This window comes from Schistocerca piceifrons, chromosome 3 (assembly GCF_021461385.2).
Source record: "Schistocerca piceifrons isolate TAMUIC-IGC-003096 chromosome 3, iqSchPice1.1, whole genome shotgun sequence".
NCBI classification, from domain to species: domain Eukaryota; kingdom Metazoa; phylum Arthropoda; class Insecta; order Orthoptera; family Acrididae; genus Schistocerca; species Schistocerca piceifrons.
This window is the reverse complement of record NC_060140.1, coordinates 65,107,263-65,125,732: the sequence shown is the minus strand read 5'-3', so window position 1 is coordinate 65,125,732 and position 18,470 is coordinate 65,107,263. Positions and strand designations below refer to the sequence as shown.

Genomic DNA, 18,470 nt, shown 5'->3' with positions numbered 1-18,470 from the left:
AACCGTTGTCCCGGGTGACAAAATCATCGTGCACTCATATTTCCACAACCTCTCTGATGACCAAACCCCAGAACCCATTGTTGAGGCACAGCAACTTTGTTCAAAATCAAACATTGTGTCCTCTGTTTTCGCAGTGTTCTACCACTGCAGACTGGCCAGTTTGGCCGACATGAACGAACCTCACTTGTTCGAGAAGCGTAGTTGCATCTGACCGACGTACTGCATACCACACCCGATTTTATAGAAGCCAGGTCCCTATAGCCCAAATCGGTCTTTGACTGACACGACCAAGTACTGAAGAGACACCGCACAGAACCTAGTTTCGGTACAACTTTTGAAATCCAAAATTTGCTTGGGTCCTCGAAGACCAGCTAGGGTCACTGGCACCCAGGTGGTACAGTATCACTTACGAGTGTGAATGTAGTGAATCGGCCAGATGCAACGATGCATTTTGCAACACTGTTCGGAATAGGTAAGGAGCGTTCGTATCTGTTGCAGGCCGGAGTGGCCGAGCGGTTCTAGGCGCTACAGTCTGGAACCGTGCGACTGCTACGGTCGCCGGTTCGAATCCTGCCTCGGGCAAGTATATGTGTGATGTCCGTAGGTTAGTTAGGTGTAAGTAGTTCGAAGTTCTAGGGGACTGATGACCTCAGAAGCTAAGTCCCATAGTGTTCTCAGCCATTTGAACCATTTCGTATCTGCCAAACCGACAAGTCTGCAGTGGCAGAGCTCAGCATCGACGAAGGACACTTTTGTTTTTGATCAAACATAGATGCTGTGCCGCTCTTATTGTTTGTGTGGCTCCAACTGGATTCCACATGTCGTTAGCAAAAATACGCCATTATTCTCAGTGGTCCAGCGACTATAAAGGAAAATGACCAGGACACTTCGTTTCATTGGGAAGAGTAGGCAACTCGTAGAAACAATGCGACAACAAGACGCCATGTGTCGGCTGGTAACCCCAAAAGCTGTAATCAAGTTAATCAGCGTCATCACTGGACAGTACTGATAAAGCAGCTTGCAGTCTTGCTAGGGACTGCGGACTCTGGATATGCCACTCCATAAACAGGAACAGGAGAGTACTGGCAGCGTTGCAAGGCGACAGCAGCGCAGACAGGCGGAGGCTAGAGAAAAAGTATCGGCGGAGTACTTGCAGATGGCGGGAGGGAGGCCGCCGGCTGCCGTACCGGACTTGAGGACGTCCGTCTGGTTGGCGGACGGCGTGGCGATCAGGTCGAACTGCGAGAGCTTCATGTCCTCCGCGATGGCCACCGTGCGCTGCCGGTTCCAGCGGTACACCACGTCCGTCGTCGTGTAGCCGACTGCAACAGCACGCCCTCCATCTGTACTGCGCAGCAGGTGAGGCTCGATGGGCAGAAAGCACGCTGCTAGGCGGATGCCCAGATTTACACAACGCCCCTCCTTTGTTAAGGTAAGTAGTACCTGTTGTCCTACCTTCCATCCACATATCGGTGTGCCCCAAAAAGTGGTCCTGTCTCCTTCACCCCATCTCCTCTAGACGGCTGATGTGTCCCTGATACCTGCTCCATTGTGGACGACGACACCTCCCTCCTTCCCCTCCACCTAATCCTCCAACCATATCAACAGCCCTCCATTTCTAAAATGCCCCCTGCTGGTGCTACCCAAGTACTTCAAAACTACTCTACCAAAATCTACACCATAGACTAAGGTCGCTTCTCTGACACTGATTTTGACCTCACCAGCACATACCATCCGATACCCATTTCGGACTAACTGTAGACTAACTTATCTGAACCCTCTAGACAATGGCGTCCTTGTTCAAAAAGCTTCCTGTTGTAAAATGGATAGGTGCAGGTATGTTACATGCATATGTAGAGCAAAATGACGCTACACTGAAAACAATATCAGACACAACTTAACCCAAGCAACCACTGCTACGAGCCGTGTTTTTTAAGTAAGTACCGTTTTCCCACACCGCGGCCGCAGCGCTGCGGTCGGCGTTCTGCGCATGCGCACTGGGTATCTACATCTGTTGTCTATGCACTGAAGCTATTACTGTCTGATTCTTCCTTGTTTACGTTGTGTACTGACTGAGATTAAGGAAAGGCAATCGAGTAGAGATTCAAATGTCAGGACGTCGTTTCTGAAAGTATTTGTATGGAATGTAGCCATGTATGGAAGTGAAACGTGGAAGATAAATAGTTTAAACAAGAAGAGAATAGAAGCTTTCGAAATGTGATGCTACAGAAGAATGCTGAAGATTAGATGGGTTGATCACATAACTAATGAGGAGGTATTGAATAGAATTGGGGAGAGGAGGAGCTTGTGGCACAGCTTGACTAGAAGAAGGGATCGTTTGGTAGGACATGTTCTGAGACATGAAGGTATCACCAGTTTAGTACTGGAGGGCAACGTGGAGGGTAAAAATCGAAGAGCGAGACCAAGAGATGAATACACTAAGCAGATTCAGGAGGATGTAGGCTGCAGTAGGTACTGGGAGATGAAGAAGCTTTCACAGGATAAAGTATCATGGAGAGCTGCATCAAACCAGTCTAAGGACTGAAGACCACAACAACAACAACTCAGAGTTTAAGATGCCTCCGATAATCGTGAGTCCCGCCGACTGTGAAGTACTCGCTGTTATAAGATTTCTTAGTGCTAACGGCCTAAAAGCGTTCGATTTTCATCGTGAGAACTGTTCAGTGTACAGAGAAAACATTATGAGAGATGGAATGGTATGAAAGTGGGTGAGAGCATTTAAAGATGGCCAGACAGATGTGCATGATGAACGTTCCCGCGTTAACGAAAGTTTGGTACAGGAAGTGGACAATAAGGTGAGAGAAAACAAACGCCTTACGATTTCCTCCTTGCGGGATGACTTTCCTAATGTTTCTTGTAGTGTTTCGTATGGCACTGTGACCGAGCACTTGAATTACCGAAAATTGTGCGCACGTTAGGTATCAAACATGTTGACGGATGTGGACAAAACCAAACGTTTAGACAGTGCATTAGCTTTCCTTGAGCGGTACCACAACGACGGTGATGATTTCTTAAGCCAAATTATTACAGGCGATGAAACATGGGTGGCTTATGCAACACCAGAATCAAAGCAACAGTCCATGGAATGACGGCATTCAGATTCACCCAGAAAAGTGAAGTTTAAGCAAATAATTGCTGCCCGGAAAATCATGTGCATAGTTTTTTGGGACAGTAAAGGAGTATTGATTGTGGAATTTCTGCCTTGTAATGTGACAATCAATACAGCAGCTTACCTTAAGACATTTCACAATCTGCGCCGTTCAATTCAGAACAAAAGACGTGGCAACTCGAGCAAGGGTATCGTTTTACTGCAAGACAATGCCCGTCCGCAGTGGCGAATCAGACTAAAGATCTCATCATATCTTTTCGATGGGAAACTCCAGATCATCCTCCGTACAGCCACGATCTTGCGCCCAGTGAGTACCATCTGTTCCTGCACTGAAGAAACACCTTGGAGGTCAGCGTCTTCAAGACGATGAAGAAGTCAAAACAGTGGTGATGCAGTGGTTAACAAGACAGGCAGCAGACTTCTGTGAGGAGGGTTTTCAAAAATTGGTACAACGTTATGACAGTTGCCTCAGTATTGACGGAAATTACGTAGAATAGTAGATTACGGTACAGGCTTTAATGTAAAAATAAAATTATTTAGATATCTTAGCACGTGTTTTTTTTAAATTTCAAAACAGTACTTACTTAATAAACACGCCTCGTATGTAATCCAACATAGCCAGTACCAATATCGTTAACATTGTTGAAACGAACGAATGTCTGTATATCACCGTACCAGTGCTGTTCAGATACAAGCACCATTCCTTCCTTAGCTATCTTGTATCATATTATGGTGTATGTGTCTTTCTGGGCTATAGTTGCACTGCGAGAAAGAAATGCGTCACTCTCAAGGACTCCATTGCGTGACACAAGGGCACAATACGTGCTTTCTGAAGGGGTTTAGTTTTAGTGATTCGTTTGTCATTGTCATCGACGATAAGATGGCGCTCAGATGGCCCGTCTGTGCGCCATCTGTTTTGGCTCTGCAGGCAGTAATATGCGTGTTTACACCTGAACACTGCTTGCAACATTCACTCTAGGGTGCAACAATGCCCTTCCGACGACTACATACACCTGTTGAACAACCTCGACCATTTCAATGGGATGGCCATGGTTCAAATGGTTCAAATGGCTCTGAGCACTATGGGACTCGACATCTTAGGTCATAAGTCCCCTAGAACTTAGAACTACTTAAACCTAACTCACCTAAGGACATCACACACACCCATGCCCGTGGCAGGATTCGAACCTGCGACCGTAGCAGTCCCGCGGTTCCGGACTGCAGCGCTAGAACCGCACGGCCACCGTGGCCGGCGATGGCCATGTGGGCCTGCAGGAAGCTAGATGGATACATCTAGGGGTTGCTGCATATGCCGGTGGTGTGCCGCTGCTTTCGCAGTGTTCTGTGCGACATTCCCACTCCCGTAGACCAGGTTCTGGATATCCGCATACCACAGACACAGGTCAAGATCAACGCATCGTGCAGAGTTGGTTGCCGATCGGACGTCTTCCAGCGAAGAAATCCAGGCACTTGTCGAACCAGCTGTGTCACCAATGAACGTTGGAAACCACCTGCTTGCAGCACGACTAATAACACGCCTGAATCTGACGAGACTATCACTGGCATCACATCACCAAGCAAGACTACTCTGACGTCTTGATAGAGTCGACCGGAAAGTGGAATGGCACTCTGTTGCCTTCAGTAATGAGAGTAAATACTGTCTGTATGCAGAGGTGGACGTACACGTATGGTGTAGACCTTGTGAGCGGCTTTTTTCGCATGCATTCACTCTTGGCACATTTGTCACACCCCAAGGTTGATGGTTTGTGGCCCTTATGGTGCTTCTGCAGGGCCAAGTAACCCGCTACCGCTACAATGCACAGGGTGGTTTTCACCATGCTGCTGCGATTTCTTCGACAGGAAGGAGATGTGCATTTTCAGCAGGGCTGTCGACGTCGACATACCGCTGGTGCGATGCATCGTGCTCTTTGTGATATACAACAGCTTTGGCTAACAAATCAGCAGATCTCTCGCTATCTGAGCTCGTATGGGACTTGATGAAGCGGGCACTTAGTCGTTCTCCACAGCTTGCAAAGACCATAACCGAATTGCTACAAAATGTGCAAGATGCTTGGGACAATGTATTGCAGAATGCCATTCGCCACCTTTCTGATCATTAGCATGCGATAATGGACGTCTGCAGTGCCGTCAGAGGGGTAAACAATGCAATGATACTCCTCTCTGAGCAGCCTTCACTGTGACACGTGTGTTTCATTTGGTCTGAAGCTGTTATTACATAGCCGGCCGGGGTGGCCAAGCGGTTCTAGGCGCTACAGTCTGGAACCGCGCGACAAGTCGAAGGTTCGAATCCTTCCTCGGGCATGGATGTATGTGATGTCCTTAGGTTAGTTAGGTTTAAGTAGTTCTAAGTTATAGGGAACTGATGACCTCAGAAGTTAAGTCTCATAGCGCTCAGAGCCATTTGAACCATTTGTTATTACGTACTCCTGCAATGATGGGCTTCCTTTCACATCATTTGTCCTTGAGAGTGTAGCAGTTTCTTTTCGGGAGGTGTATATCTGATACTGGTTGCAACATTTTAGTTTACATATGCATCTAATGTCCCTAGATCTATCTATTCTACAACATAACTCTTCAAACAAATACGTCAGTGCATAGTGGGCAGCCAAGTTTAATATTGCTCTTTAATTTTTGCTTATATCTACTCTACAACGTAAGGCTTGAAAAGACACATCAAGTAATTTGTATTTTGTATTATACGTGCTATTTAAATGACTTTTCATGGCCAGAGAACGCAGACTTAGTGTATATCAGCGACTGCGATAAAAATGAACAAAACACTGTCTCTGAAGTTTCTAAGGTACTTAGCGCTTGTTTTTATCAGACTCTCTGTTCTTTAGAGACAACCACTTCCCTCGCTCCCACCTTGGCCGTTTTGTAAGCATTTGTAAATTTCGTTATTAATTAATATGTTAACATAAAATAGTGTAAGCATGTTTATCTCAGAGAATAATAGTCACATTTTGACAAATGATGGATTGGGTTGTGTTTGTGTAAGTACTAGTATCGCTTTCCAGAATGACTGGTTGCCAAAGAACAATTTACAGCTATTTCTTACATCTTATGCAGATCGCTGCTAACGGTTGGAAAGGTTTTCAAAGTCTGCAGTCAGTCATTCTGAACGAAGTCGTAGCGCCATCAAATTGACGAGCCTGTGATGATTAATGTTATAAACGCGTTCGCAAATTAGGAATTTCGAGCCCATTATTCCGGCAGCGAACATTGACACTACATACCTCAATCTCAAAATCACAATAATTAACAATATTTGTTCTTTTGGCCATATAATTCTCCCTCTCCGTCTGAAAGAGAGAGTTATACTGGCTACGTCGTAAGCAGGACATGAATTTTATGCTGTATACCCTGTAATAATTTTGTTCTTTTGTGTTACGTTAAATGTACCATGGCTATAAATCGATGATCCATTGACCTATAGAGAAAAAAGGATAAAATGTACTAAACTATGTAAAAAGCTTAAATCTGGAAGGAAAAGAACATGAAATTAAGGAATTATGAATTATTATTGCCACGATTCTTGGCGTATGCAGCACCAAGTAAGGAAAAATGCTCAATGCTTTTAAATTAAGCAGGTCCGCTTCAGGAGAAATACATTTCCTGGGAGTTGAGATTTGCTCTTTCGCATTTACTTAGCTTTTTTAGAATTTTTTGTAATTGAAATTACAGTATGTAGAAATTTCGCAAGATGGCGTATCCGCGTAGATAATCGCGCGCGAGTGACCAGAGTGATCGGAAAAAGTTGCCAAAGATACAATTTGCCAAAGCATTAATGAATTGTAACGTAAAAGTGATGACGTTTTATAAAGCTACTATCCCTTGTTATGGCGTTAACTCGCCAGCAGTCGCTGAAAATGTCACGAACTATAACGGAAAATGAAAATATTCAGATGTTTAACGGCGAGTCAGCCGATATAAACATAACTTCCTACCCAACTACGGCTAGAAGTATTGGTTGGTTGGTTGGTTTGGGGAAGGAGATCAGACAGCGTGGTCATCGGTCTCATCGGATTAGGGAAGGATGGGGAAGGAAGTCGGCCGTGCCCTTTCAGATGAACCATCCCGGCATTTGCCTGGACTGATTGAGGGAAATCTCGGAAAACCTAAATCTGGATGGCCGGACGCGGGATTGAACCGTCGTCCTTCAGAATGCGAGTCCAGTGTCTAACCACTGCGCCACCTCGCTCGGTGCTAGAAGTATTACGTCGCCAGCTGAATATGACGCGTATTCAAAAACCAATATCATGATCGCTGGTTCTATTGCTGAATTTAACACTAAGAATATAAATCCAGCAATTGATTCAGATGCAATGTTTTCTAGCCCCGCTGTCGGACTTGATAATGTAACATCAACCCGCACAACTGAAACCGTTACAACAGCGCAAGATCGTCTTCAGTTGATTTCCAAAAAAATTAGAACGCATCAATCAAAACCAAGAAGGCATGAATAGCAACCTGTCTTTTATTAATCATAAGCAAGTCAATATTTCTAATTATTTTCTGCTTTGAAACAACAAGTGGAGCAGGTTAGTGAATAACTTAGGAATCAAACCAAACAGTTGTAAGCAGAAGTGGCTAAACACGTAACAGAGGTCTTACGATGCGATTTGGATAACATAAATATCGAAATATCAGATTTGTTGGAAAACATTAAGTTCCTTCCTGAGAAGGTAAAAGATTTGTCCGAGAGTTTTGACACTTTGCTACTACAGCAAAATAATCTGAAGCTCACCGTGAAATGAGGAGTGTCGGGTTGTAAAAAATTAACCTGCTGCGCCCGAAGGCGAAATGGGTAGTTTCCAAAAGAAGTGGGTAGTCAGATTACCGGAAATACGAAGTAGAGCGCAAGAAAGTGACAGATAAGTCACCGCGGTATGTGCTGAACAAGATACATCAATAAAAGCTATCAAAAGCGAATTTAGTGTTGTGAGAAAAACGTTGACTCAGGAATTGCCCAACTGGCAACCAGACGTTCAAGATAAATTAACTGATTGAACTGATCGAGCACAAAAGCAATTACATACTGTATAAGGGTAAACTGATGATGGACGAAGTAGAGAAGATATAAAATGTAGACTGTCAATGGAAAGGAGAGCATATCTGAAGAAGAGAAATTTGTTAACATCGAGTATAGATTTAAATCTCAGAAATCGTTTCTGAAAGTATTTGTGTGCAATGTGGCCATTTATGGAAGTAGAACGTGGACGACAAATAGTTTAGACAAGAAGAGAATAGAAGCTTTCGAAATGTGGTGCTGCAGAAGAATGCTGAAGATTAGTTGGGTAGACCACATGACTAATGATGAGGTATTGAATAGAATTGGGGAGGAGTTTGTGGCACAACTTGACTAGAAGAAGGTATCGGTACGTAGGACATGTTCTGAGGCATCAAGGGATCACCAATTTAATATTGGAAGGCAGCGTGGAGGGTAAAAATCGTAGAGAGAGATCAGGAGATGAATACACTAAGCAGATTCAGAAGTACGTAGGTTGCAGTAGGTACTGGGAGATGAAGAAGCTTGCAGAGGATTGAGTAGCATGGAGAGCTGCATCAAACCAGTCTCTAGCAATGAGAGCTGCTTCAAACCAGTCTCTGGACTGAAGACCACAACAAAAACAACAAGGGTAAACTGGTGATAATACGTCACAATGCGCTCAAGTAGATGGGGCCAGTGGTTACTACCATAGTCCGATGTCGCAAAACAATGCACACAATGTCGACGCGTGTTCAGGTAGAGAATTGTCGCTACGTTATACTAGTAGGAAGTTAACGGAAGGACTCATTCCTACTTCTTTCTTGCTCGGAGAAGGTCTCCTCAAACACAGACACCTTCAGGTGTTAACAACAAAGAAGAAACGTGTATATCCTTTACTTTCATTAATTTACTTAGAAATTATTGCATAAAACATGGTCTTACATACAAAAGATTGAGTTTTTCACAGGTTTTACCCATGGCGGGGCTGTGATTGCGTTGTCACTCGTATTAAAAATTCAAAAATGCCTTTCTGCACACTATTTATCAAAATGCGTTCAAGAAAAATTGAGACATATACTCTTTAATCCAGAATTATGCAGTCTTGGGCAAGGAAGCTCAAGAAAGTATTTTGAGAAATATTTGAAAAAGACTCGCATCTGTGATGAACCTATATCCGATAAAGACATCCTACGTAATTTTAAAGGCAAGTTGACGAATCACATAAGAGAAAAGCTAGTGCAGAAAACTGAATTCAATTTGGAACATTTTTTACCAGCACTCAATGGTTAAAATGGCTCTGAGCACTATGCGACTTAACTTCTGAGGTCATCAGTCGCCTAGAACGTAGAATTAGTTAAACCTAACTAACCTAAGGACATGACACACATCCATGCCCGAGGCAGGATTCGAACCTGCGACCGTAGCGGTCGCTCGGTTCCAGACTGTAGCGCCTAGAACCGCACGGCCACTCCGGACGGCTATCAGCACTCAACTTCACTGATTTGATAAATGAACATGCAAAAGCTAAAAGTAATAGAAATAATCATAGGAATGCGAATGGAATGAATTAGGCAACGTCGCCACTCCAGCAGCATTGCAACAATCACGACCGATCAGCTGACGCAGCCGTTGGATTTGTTGCCCCGCCACGGGCGCGTCTAATGTCAGGTGCTGTTAGGTATGTAAATGTTGACTCTCCAAATTATACGAGAAGGAGGAGGAACGATGATAGCCACCATCCGGGTTATCAAAATAGTCGAGTACACCCCTGGAATAATCACAGCTACCGTAACCAGAGGTACTGCAACGCACGGTACACACTACAGTTCAGTACAACACAATACACTCTGACGAGCCAAAGAAACTGGTACACCTGCCTAGAATCACGTAGGGAAAAAGTGCCACAACACCACGGGGGATGGACTCGACTAATGTCTGAAGTAGTGCTGGAGGCGATTGACCTCATGAATCCTGCAGGGCTGTCCATAAATCCGTAAGAATACGAGGGGATGGAGATCTCTTCTGAACAGCACGTTGCAAGGAACCACAGATAGGCTCAATAATGTTCATGTCTGGGGAGTTTGGTGGGCAGCGGAAGCGTTTAAACTCGTAAGAGTGTTCCTGGAGCCACTCTGTAGCAATTCTGGACGTGTTGGGTGTCGCATTGTCCTCCTGGAATCGCCTAATTCCGACGGAATGCACTATGAATATGAATGGATGCAGGTGATCAGACAGGATTCTTACGTACGTGTCACCTGTTAGAGTCGTATCTAGACGCATCATGGGGTTCCATATCACTCCAACTGCACACGCCCCACGCCTCCACGAGCTTCAACAGTCTCTTGCTGATATGCAGGGCCCATGGATTCATGAGGTGGCCTCCATACGCGTACACGTCCATCCGCTTGATACAATTTGAAACGAGACTCGTCCAACCAGGCAACAGCCCAGTGTCGGTGTTCACGGGTCCAGTCGTGGCGTACAGCTTCTTGTCGTGCAGTCATCAAGGGTACACGAGTGGGCCTTCGGCTCCGAAAGCACGCAGCGGTGATGTTCCGTTGAGTGGTTCGCGCGCTGACACTTGTTGATGACCCAGCTTTGACATCTGCAGCAATGTGTGGAAGGGTTGCAGTTCTGTCAGCCTGAACGATTCTCTTCAGTCGTCGTTGGTCCCTTTCTTGCAGGATCTTTTTCCGGCCGCAGCGATGTCGGAGATTTGATGTTTACCGAATTGGTGATATTCACGGTACACTCGTGAAATGGTTGTACGGGAAAATCCCCACTTCATCGCTACCTCGGAGATGCCGTGTCCCATCGGTGGTGCGCCGACTGTAACACCACGTTCAAACTAACTTAAATCATGACATGCTGCCATTGTAGCAGCAGTAACCGATCTAACCATTGCGCCAGACACTTGTTTTATATATGCGTTACCGACCGCATCGCCACATTCTGACTTTTTACATATCTCTGTATTTGAATACGCATCCCTATTCCAGTTTCTTTGGCGCTTCAGTGTAGTTCAATAACCAGTGGGGTTTCAATCATCAGAATCAGATATCGTTTAATGGAAACGTTAACACTTACCCGCAACAAAATCCTGAAGATAATCGTGAAGTTGACACTTGTTGGCGCATGAAATTTCACAGTGAATATTGTCGCAGTCACAAATGAGACTTTTCCTGTAGAACCAAATTCAACCAACTAGTATCGGCCACATTTAAATCCCCGCCGCTGACCAAAGGATAGGGGTGATTTCTATAGTCACCTGTTAAGGTACAATGAACATACAGGTTTGAGAAACGAATTAACAGATAGGTTTAAAACCTGTGCTGAGGGTCCAATAGAAATAGTGCAAGAATCTATCAAAACTACTATAGAAACTATTTCAACTGTTATCGTCGTCGATACTGGTGCAATGATCTGTATTATGTCTGAAATATTATTTGGTGAAATAAGTAATATTCGAAAGCTATCAAAGATCACGTTCAAAATTGGAGGGTGACTGGAGCAGTAGCTGAAGTTAGTAAAGCTGCAAAGCCATGTTAATGTGATGGTAAGAAGCACAACCATAAAATACGTTTTTTAAATAGTGGAAGTTTTGACAGAAATGTGTACTTTTGGTACTGGGTTCTTAAGAGAGAATGTGTCAAAATTGACTTAGAGACGGATAAATGCTGTCTTCATGTCAATGCAATAGATTTATTCAGAATTCCTAGGCGCCACGATAAGTATTGCCAAAACATTCGATTACGGTTTGTCAAAGGGGTACAGATGCTGGCTGAAGATTCACCTCATCAAAGTACTTCGAATTGTGACGATCAAAATTTAGTTTAAATGGTTCACATGGCTCTGAGCACTATGGGACTTTACTTCTGAGGTCATCTGTTCCCTAGAACTTAGAACTACTTAAACCTAACTAACCTAAGGACATCACACAGGCCGACCGGAGTGGCCGTGCGGTTCTGGGCGCTACAGTCTGGAGCCGCGTGACCGCTACGGTCGCAGGTTCGAATCCTGGCTGGGGCATGGATGTGTGTGATGTCCTTAGGTTGGTTAGGTTTAAGTAGTTCTAAGCCATTTGACATCACACACATCCATGCCCGACATACTATTCTAACCTGCGACCGTAGCTGAAGCCCCAAAGAAGTTTTTGTAAAAACACCTATTAAATTCCGTGGTCTAAGAGAGAGATTGTGATTCAAGGTATGTATGTTAAGAGTGGGAAGTCATGGAACCTTCTTGCTCTCCTTATCTGACAGAAAAGTACGCCTCCTACTCTAGGCGAGGGAAATAAAACGCATATTTCTGCCGGTAACAACGCGTTCTGAAACCTTGAAGGAGCAACTACAGATGTTTTTCGGTGTTAGGTATTTATCTAGCATTGACATGAGATATTTTTACTGGCAGAGTTTGCTATCGAAAGACACACTGTGCTTAACTGTGCCGGAAGATCTTACCAATATCGTGGGTTGCCCTTTGGATTGAACATTAATTTGCGAGTCTTTATAGCCGCACTCGACACAGTGCTTGTACCAGAATTATTGGCTAAATTTACTGTGTATGTGGATGGGATCCTAATTACCATACTACCTGGCAGGAGCATGTGGCATACCAATTACCACTCCTACCTGGTATGAACATACTGAAATGTTAGAAAAAACTGAAGAAATTTTTATCTGCTGGAGTTACTGCTGATGTATCAAAATCCAAGTTTGTTCGAAAGAAGATCAAATCCCTGGGCACGTAACTTCATTTGAGGTTATAACGTCCTATCCTGTGAAATTGGATGCTATTAAGAATTTTCCGTTTCCAAGGAACAAACGACAACAGTATTAGGTTAAGTTCATTTTAAGGCGATTTTCCAACATCAGTTGTTGAATAGCAATGCATTATTCGGCGTTTTAAAGATGAATAGAACGTGCAACCGGACGGAGCGTTGCTTGAAAGACTTCGAGGCTATAAACCACGTGTTAGTACACTTCGAGACTCTGTTTCATCCCGACATGTCGAAAAATTTTTCCCTTGCCTTTGGTGCCTCATATTCTGGGCTGGAGCCATGGCTCTTTTAACTTATACCCGATGATGGAAAAAATGAAGTAAGGAAAGTCAACTTTGCCAGGCGGACCTTATCTGAACGCAAGCAGGGACATTCTGCAATTGAACTAGAGGCATTGGCTATTGTCTGGGCTTTTAAAAAATTTTACTCTTATCTCTCTGGGAGAGACAACAAAATTTACGATGATCAGCGAGCCTTGAGTTTCTTAATGTCATGTAAACTGTTACACAACCGTCTTGCCCGTTGGACAATGCTTCTTCAGTCAAGATTTGGAGATTACAGTAGATTCCCGTTAATATGATCTAATTGGGACAGGACCTAGTTCGGGATAACAAATTTGTTCGGATTAGGCGGAATTACGGTGACGAGTTTCTAGAACGAAGTATACCAAGCAGATAAGAAGGTATACCATGGTAACAGGTGTGGGAACAATGGCTCACTCTCACTCCCTGCCCTTGTTGTTGTGCACTGTTGAGACCTTTGTAGTGTCGGCGGTCAGTGCACTGCTAGTTGGCTTTCAAAGCGCTTGTTTATGTTCTTTATCGTTTGCTGGCACGCATAATAGTTATATTGTATTCGTTCAGATGAGGTGGTGTACGTATTTTCGTCACGAGTAAACGGAAGCATAAACGTTACCTCTCAAAGGAAAACTGAACGCTTTGAAGCGGATAGACAGTGGTGGGAATGTATCTAAACTGGCAACGGAACTGGGTGTTGGTAAAGCAACCATTTGTGATTGGAAGAAGAACAGAGTGAAGCTTGAACAGTCCTGTACAACGTCTTCGGGAAAGACACTCGAAATTCGGCAGACTTTGAAACAGCCCAAGTACGATAAAGTGGATGAAGCTCTTTTCCTTTCGTTTATGGAGGGAAGAGAAAGGGGAACTCCTTTGAGTGGAGCACTGGTTCAGGAGAAAGCTGATTACATGAACAAGTTAATGAATGGTGCTCAGTGTTTCAGTGCGAGTACGGGTTGGTTGGACAGATTCAGAAAACGTCATGGAACCTGTTGTGTCTAGACAAGACAGCCTAGACACAATGAGAGGAAGCCGAAATGCACGCGCTTAAACTCACGCAGGCTGGCGTGAGGTCTGAAACAGGATACGTAATGAATGCTATAAAGAAAAGTACGTAGCTTCTGGAATACTTAACTTAAATCCAAATTTGTAGAACATCGCTCCTGATGGTACATTACTAGAATCTCAATATCAATTGAATACGGCGCCTTGCTAGGTCGTAGCAAATGTAGCTGAAGGCTATGCTAACTATCGTCTCGGCAAATGAGAGCGTATTTGTCAGTGAACCGTTCCTTGCAAAGTCGGCTGTACAACTGGGGCGAGTGCTAGTACGTCTCTCTAGACCTGCCGTGTGGTGGCGCTTGGTCTGCAATCACTGACAGTGGCGACACGCGGGTCCGACGTATACTAACGGACCGCGGCCGATTTAAAGGCTACCACCTAGCAAGTGTGGTGTCTGGTGGTGACACCACAGAATCCGTCAACTAACAATTACTGGAGAGAAGCTTTCTTCTGGATGTGATGCAGCGAAGGGAATACTTGGGTGAGTTTTAAAAATAATAACAGAGACGAAGTACTCTCCCCAAGAAATTTATAAATCTGACGAGACTGGCCTCAATTTTAGGGCATTGGCAACAGAAAGCCGGACACGAAAAGCAGAAGACCATGCTCCTGGTTTTAAAATGTGCTAAGATCGTGTGACTTTACTATCGCGCAGCAATGCTGCTGGTAATCACAAGCTGCCTTTAACGCTGATTGGCAAATCTGCTAGGCCCAGAGCTTTCAAAAACTGCAACATTCAGTCCCTGCCTGCATATTATCGCAACCAGAAGAAAGCATGGATGGATGGGAAGCTGTTCAGAGAATGGTTTCCGGGCCAGTCTGTACCCTCTGTTCGATGGTTTTCTGAGGAAAATCATTTGTCTCCCCATGCAGTCCTTTTGTTTGATAACGCGCCATCTCACCCTAGCACTGAGGAATTATGTGATGGAGTAATTGCAGCTACGTTTCTGCCGCCGAATGTTTCACCACTTCTATAGCTGATGGAACAGGGCGTTCTGTAATCATTAAAACTGATTTACAGAAAACAATTTTTAAGAATGCTGTTCGAAGATGATAGCATTCCTTTAGTGGACAAAATGAAAAAGACCGGTGTGAAGGACGTTGTTTATTGGGGCGCTAAGGCAGGGAAGAATATTTCAGAAAATACTCTGAGAAAATCGTTGAGAGAACTGTGGTCATCTCTTGAATTTCAGGACAACCTAGCTGAAAATTAAGAGAAAAAATCTACTACAAATGATACAGACAATCCCTGGATCTGAAGAACCTAGTGAAGGAGACGTAGATGAGTAGATGGCAGTGGATGGGGCATGTGTGGAGAATCTTACTGACGCCGATTTAGTTGCTGCTGTGACTCAAAACCAGGAAGAAGTGGTCTGCTTTGACGGAAGTGACAAAAGAGAGCTGGTTACACACAGTGACGCAGCAGAAGCGCTTGACCTCGCGCTGCGTTATTTGAAGTAGCAAAAAAATGGCTCTGAGCACTATGGGACACTATGCTAGCTGCTGAGGTCATCATTCCCCCAGAACTTAGAACCACTTAAACCTAACTAACCGATCACACCCATCCATGCCCGAGGCAGGATTCGAACCTGCGACCGTAGCCGTTGAAGCAACAGCCCACTGCAACACCTGCTGATTTGATGTTTATGAGGCGATGGCGCAACTATGCGTCATATAACAGACTGTCTTCATTTTGCCAAAAAACAATGACTGAATATTGTCATCTAAAAAGTAAGGATAAAGTAGCTGCTGTATTTTAGTAAGTTTTTTAGTAAGCTTTTCTTTCATTGTTACGCGTTCTTTAAACCTAATAGTTTCTTGCCAATTTTTCTAATGCATGCTTACTGTACTGTCTAAATTAAAATAGTACGTATGTACAGCAGTTTACCGCACCGTTTCCCATAGTTAGACTAACATTTTCCATGTTAGGATTAACCGAACGCTCGCATTACCGGGGTTCAGATTAGCGGGACTCTGCTGTATTTACATAAAAGGAAGTGACATCAATACTGACACCTTACCACGATTGTCCCTGGGACTACCCGAGTCCGGAGCTCGTGGTCGTGCGGCAGCGTTCTCGCTTCCCGCGCCCGGGTTCGATCCCCGGCGGGGCAGGGATTTTCTCTGTTTTGTGATGACTGGTTGTTGTGTGATGTCCTTAGGTTAGTTACGTTTAAGTAGTTCTAAGTTCTAGGGGACTGATGACCATAGATGTTAAGTCCCATAGTGCTCAGAGCCATTTGAACCATTTTTGACTACCCGAATTTGAAGATCTGGTGGAACAAATCTTTGAATTCATAATGTCACTGATGAAAGTTTCACAGTATAAGCAATATTTTCTAGACACGAAGGAGTTACAAAGCAGCGACCTAGCTGGAGTAAGATGAAGCTCCTTCTTCAGCAAGGAAATAAACCCAAGATACGGGAGGGGGAATGGCGGGGTGCACCGTTTCGGACAAGTGGGGTGCGTGTGTTTCTGGTGCCTCTTGTATGGTGTAATCATTATGTGTGAAGGCTTTATGGCGCAAAAGAGTGCTGCAGAAAATTGAACATATATTGCTGTTTTCCAAATATGTTGTCATAAGACACAATAAATTCTGAAAGCTCCTCTACTCTGCCAAAAGGCAAAACCTTCGAATTTGGGTAGGAAGACGAAATTGTACCTGTTATTACCTAGAAAACATCTGCATATTGTTCGTATTGACCTTTCGGCCACTACATTCTGTCTGTGGCGACGTTAAATGTATTGTTGGCTTATACGGCATGTTTTCTAAATCTGTCAAGTTCTATGCACTAAAATCAGCTGCTGCCATCCCAGTCATTAGTAGGATGATAAATATCTATATTCCCATGGCAGGCAAATTTGAATCGATTTTATCTGCCAACGCATCTAATTTCACATGTCGTAAATCAAGGGAATTTTTGAAAGCTATGTAGATAAAGAAAATACTGTTCTCAGGGTTCATTCTACAAGGCAACTCCATGAAGAGGATGTTTAGTGTGTTTAATCGTTTTATGAAGACCTACACTCCTCATAAACAGACGAAATGGGTATAATTCCTAGATGTGTTGGACGAAATAGTGAATAATCGTGCTATATACTCAACCAACACTTCAGCTGACTTATTGAAAGGGGAAAAAGAAAAGAATGAGTAGCTGAACTTCATTCGACATACGCCACGAACTGAAGAAACCCACGAAGAAGAGATAAATGGTAACCTCTGTAACGGAACTTGCTAATCTGAGAAAGGCATAGAGAGATAGGAGGCTAGTCAGAATATAAGTATACTCTGTAGGCGTGAAAGTGGTGTTGAAAACCCTCTGCAAACTTTCACTATTATTAAGAAAGAAATTGCACTTATTATATTCTGAACCATTCTAGATAATCCAAAATCCCCACGAAGATAGTTACCTAGTGGCCCACCAAACTACGAGGAAAATTAAGTCATGAAGACGTATTTGCAGGAGCTGAGTACATATACTGACAGAACAAATAAAATACGATGAGTATAGGCTTTAGTAATACAACTGTATTAATTACAGTGGATAGACTTTTATGCTAAGTTAATAATGTCAAGAAATAGGGAACAAAAATTAAACGACTCGTAGAGGAAATGCGTTGGCTGGAAGTAGGCTACGTCAGAATGTATATCTAATCCAAGTGCAAACGTCGGTGTTGTAGTAACAGGAGCTAGGACCTAGACAAACAGTCTCCCTTTTAAGTGAAAACATGTACTTGATGTGTCAGAGGAGAATGTCTGAATAGCATGACCACTGCAACCTTAGGTTAAGCGTCGAAGAAGGACATCGGAATCATTGGACACAGCCCGTTTAGTATGTAGGTATGTGCGGTTTGGTCATATGCCTATTGGTTTAAGAGTGGACGGAAAACTGATGGCCCTGTACAAGGTATGAAAGTGTTTTGTGTAATACGTGAGTTAGTGTATGTGGAAACTTCACAATTATTGCATATCGCCAGCCAAATGCTACATTCTTCCAAAATAATTTGCTGGAGGAATAAGTGTTAGTGGTCATAAAGTTTACGTGAACGATGATATTGTAAGAGTATCTGCCATCTGTAGCTAAGATCTAATGTAAATGTGTTAGCTTATAATCTAAGGATTTTATTCAACCACCGTGTGTCTGAATCTGTCTTCTGTCTACATTGTAGGATACGTTTTCTGTTACGTG

The 18,470-nt window shown here is 43.7% G+C and overlaps 1 protein-coding gene across 1 annotated transcript in view; it reads right to left on the bottom strand.

The window, feature by feature from the left end:
- Positions 1-18,470, bottom strand: part of LOC124788389 (gamma-aminobutyric acid receptor alpha-like) — a 253,140-nt gene that overhangs the window by 74,420 nt on the left and 160,250 nt on the right. Inside the window, exon 5 of the mRNA XM_047255654.1 lies at positions 1,188-1,322. Within this exon, the coding sequence (XP_047111610.1) occupies positions 1,188-1,322 (135 nt within the window). The remainder of the gene's footprint in view (positions 1-1,187; positions 1,323-18,470) is intronic.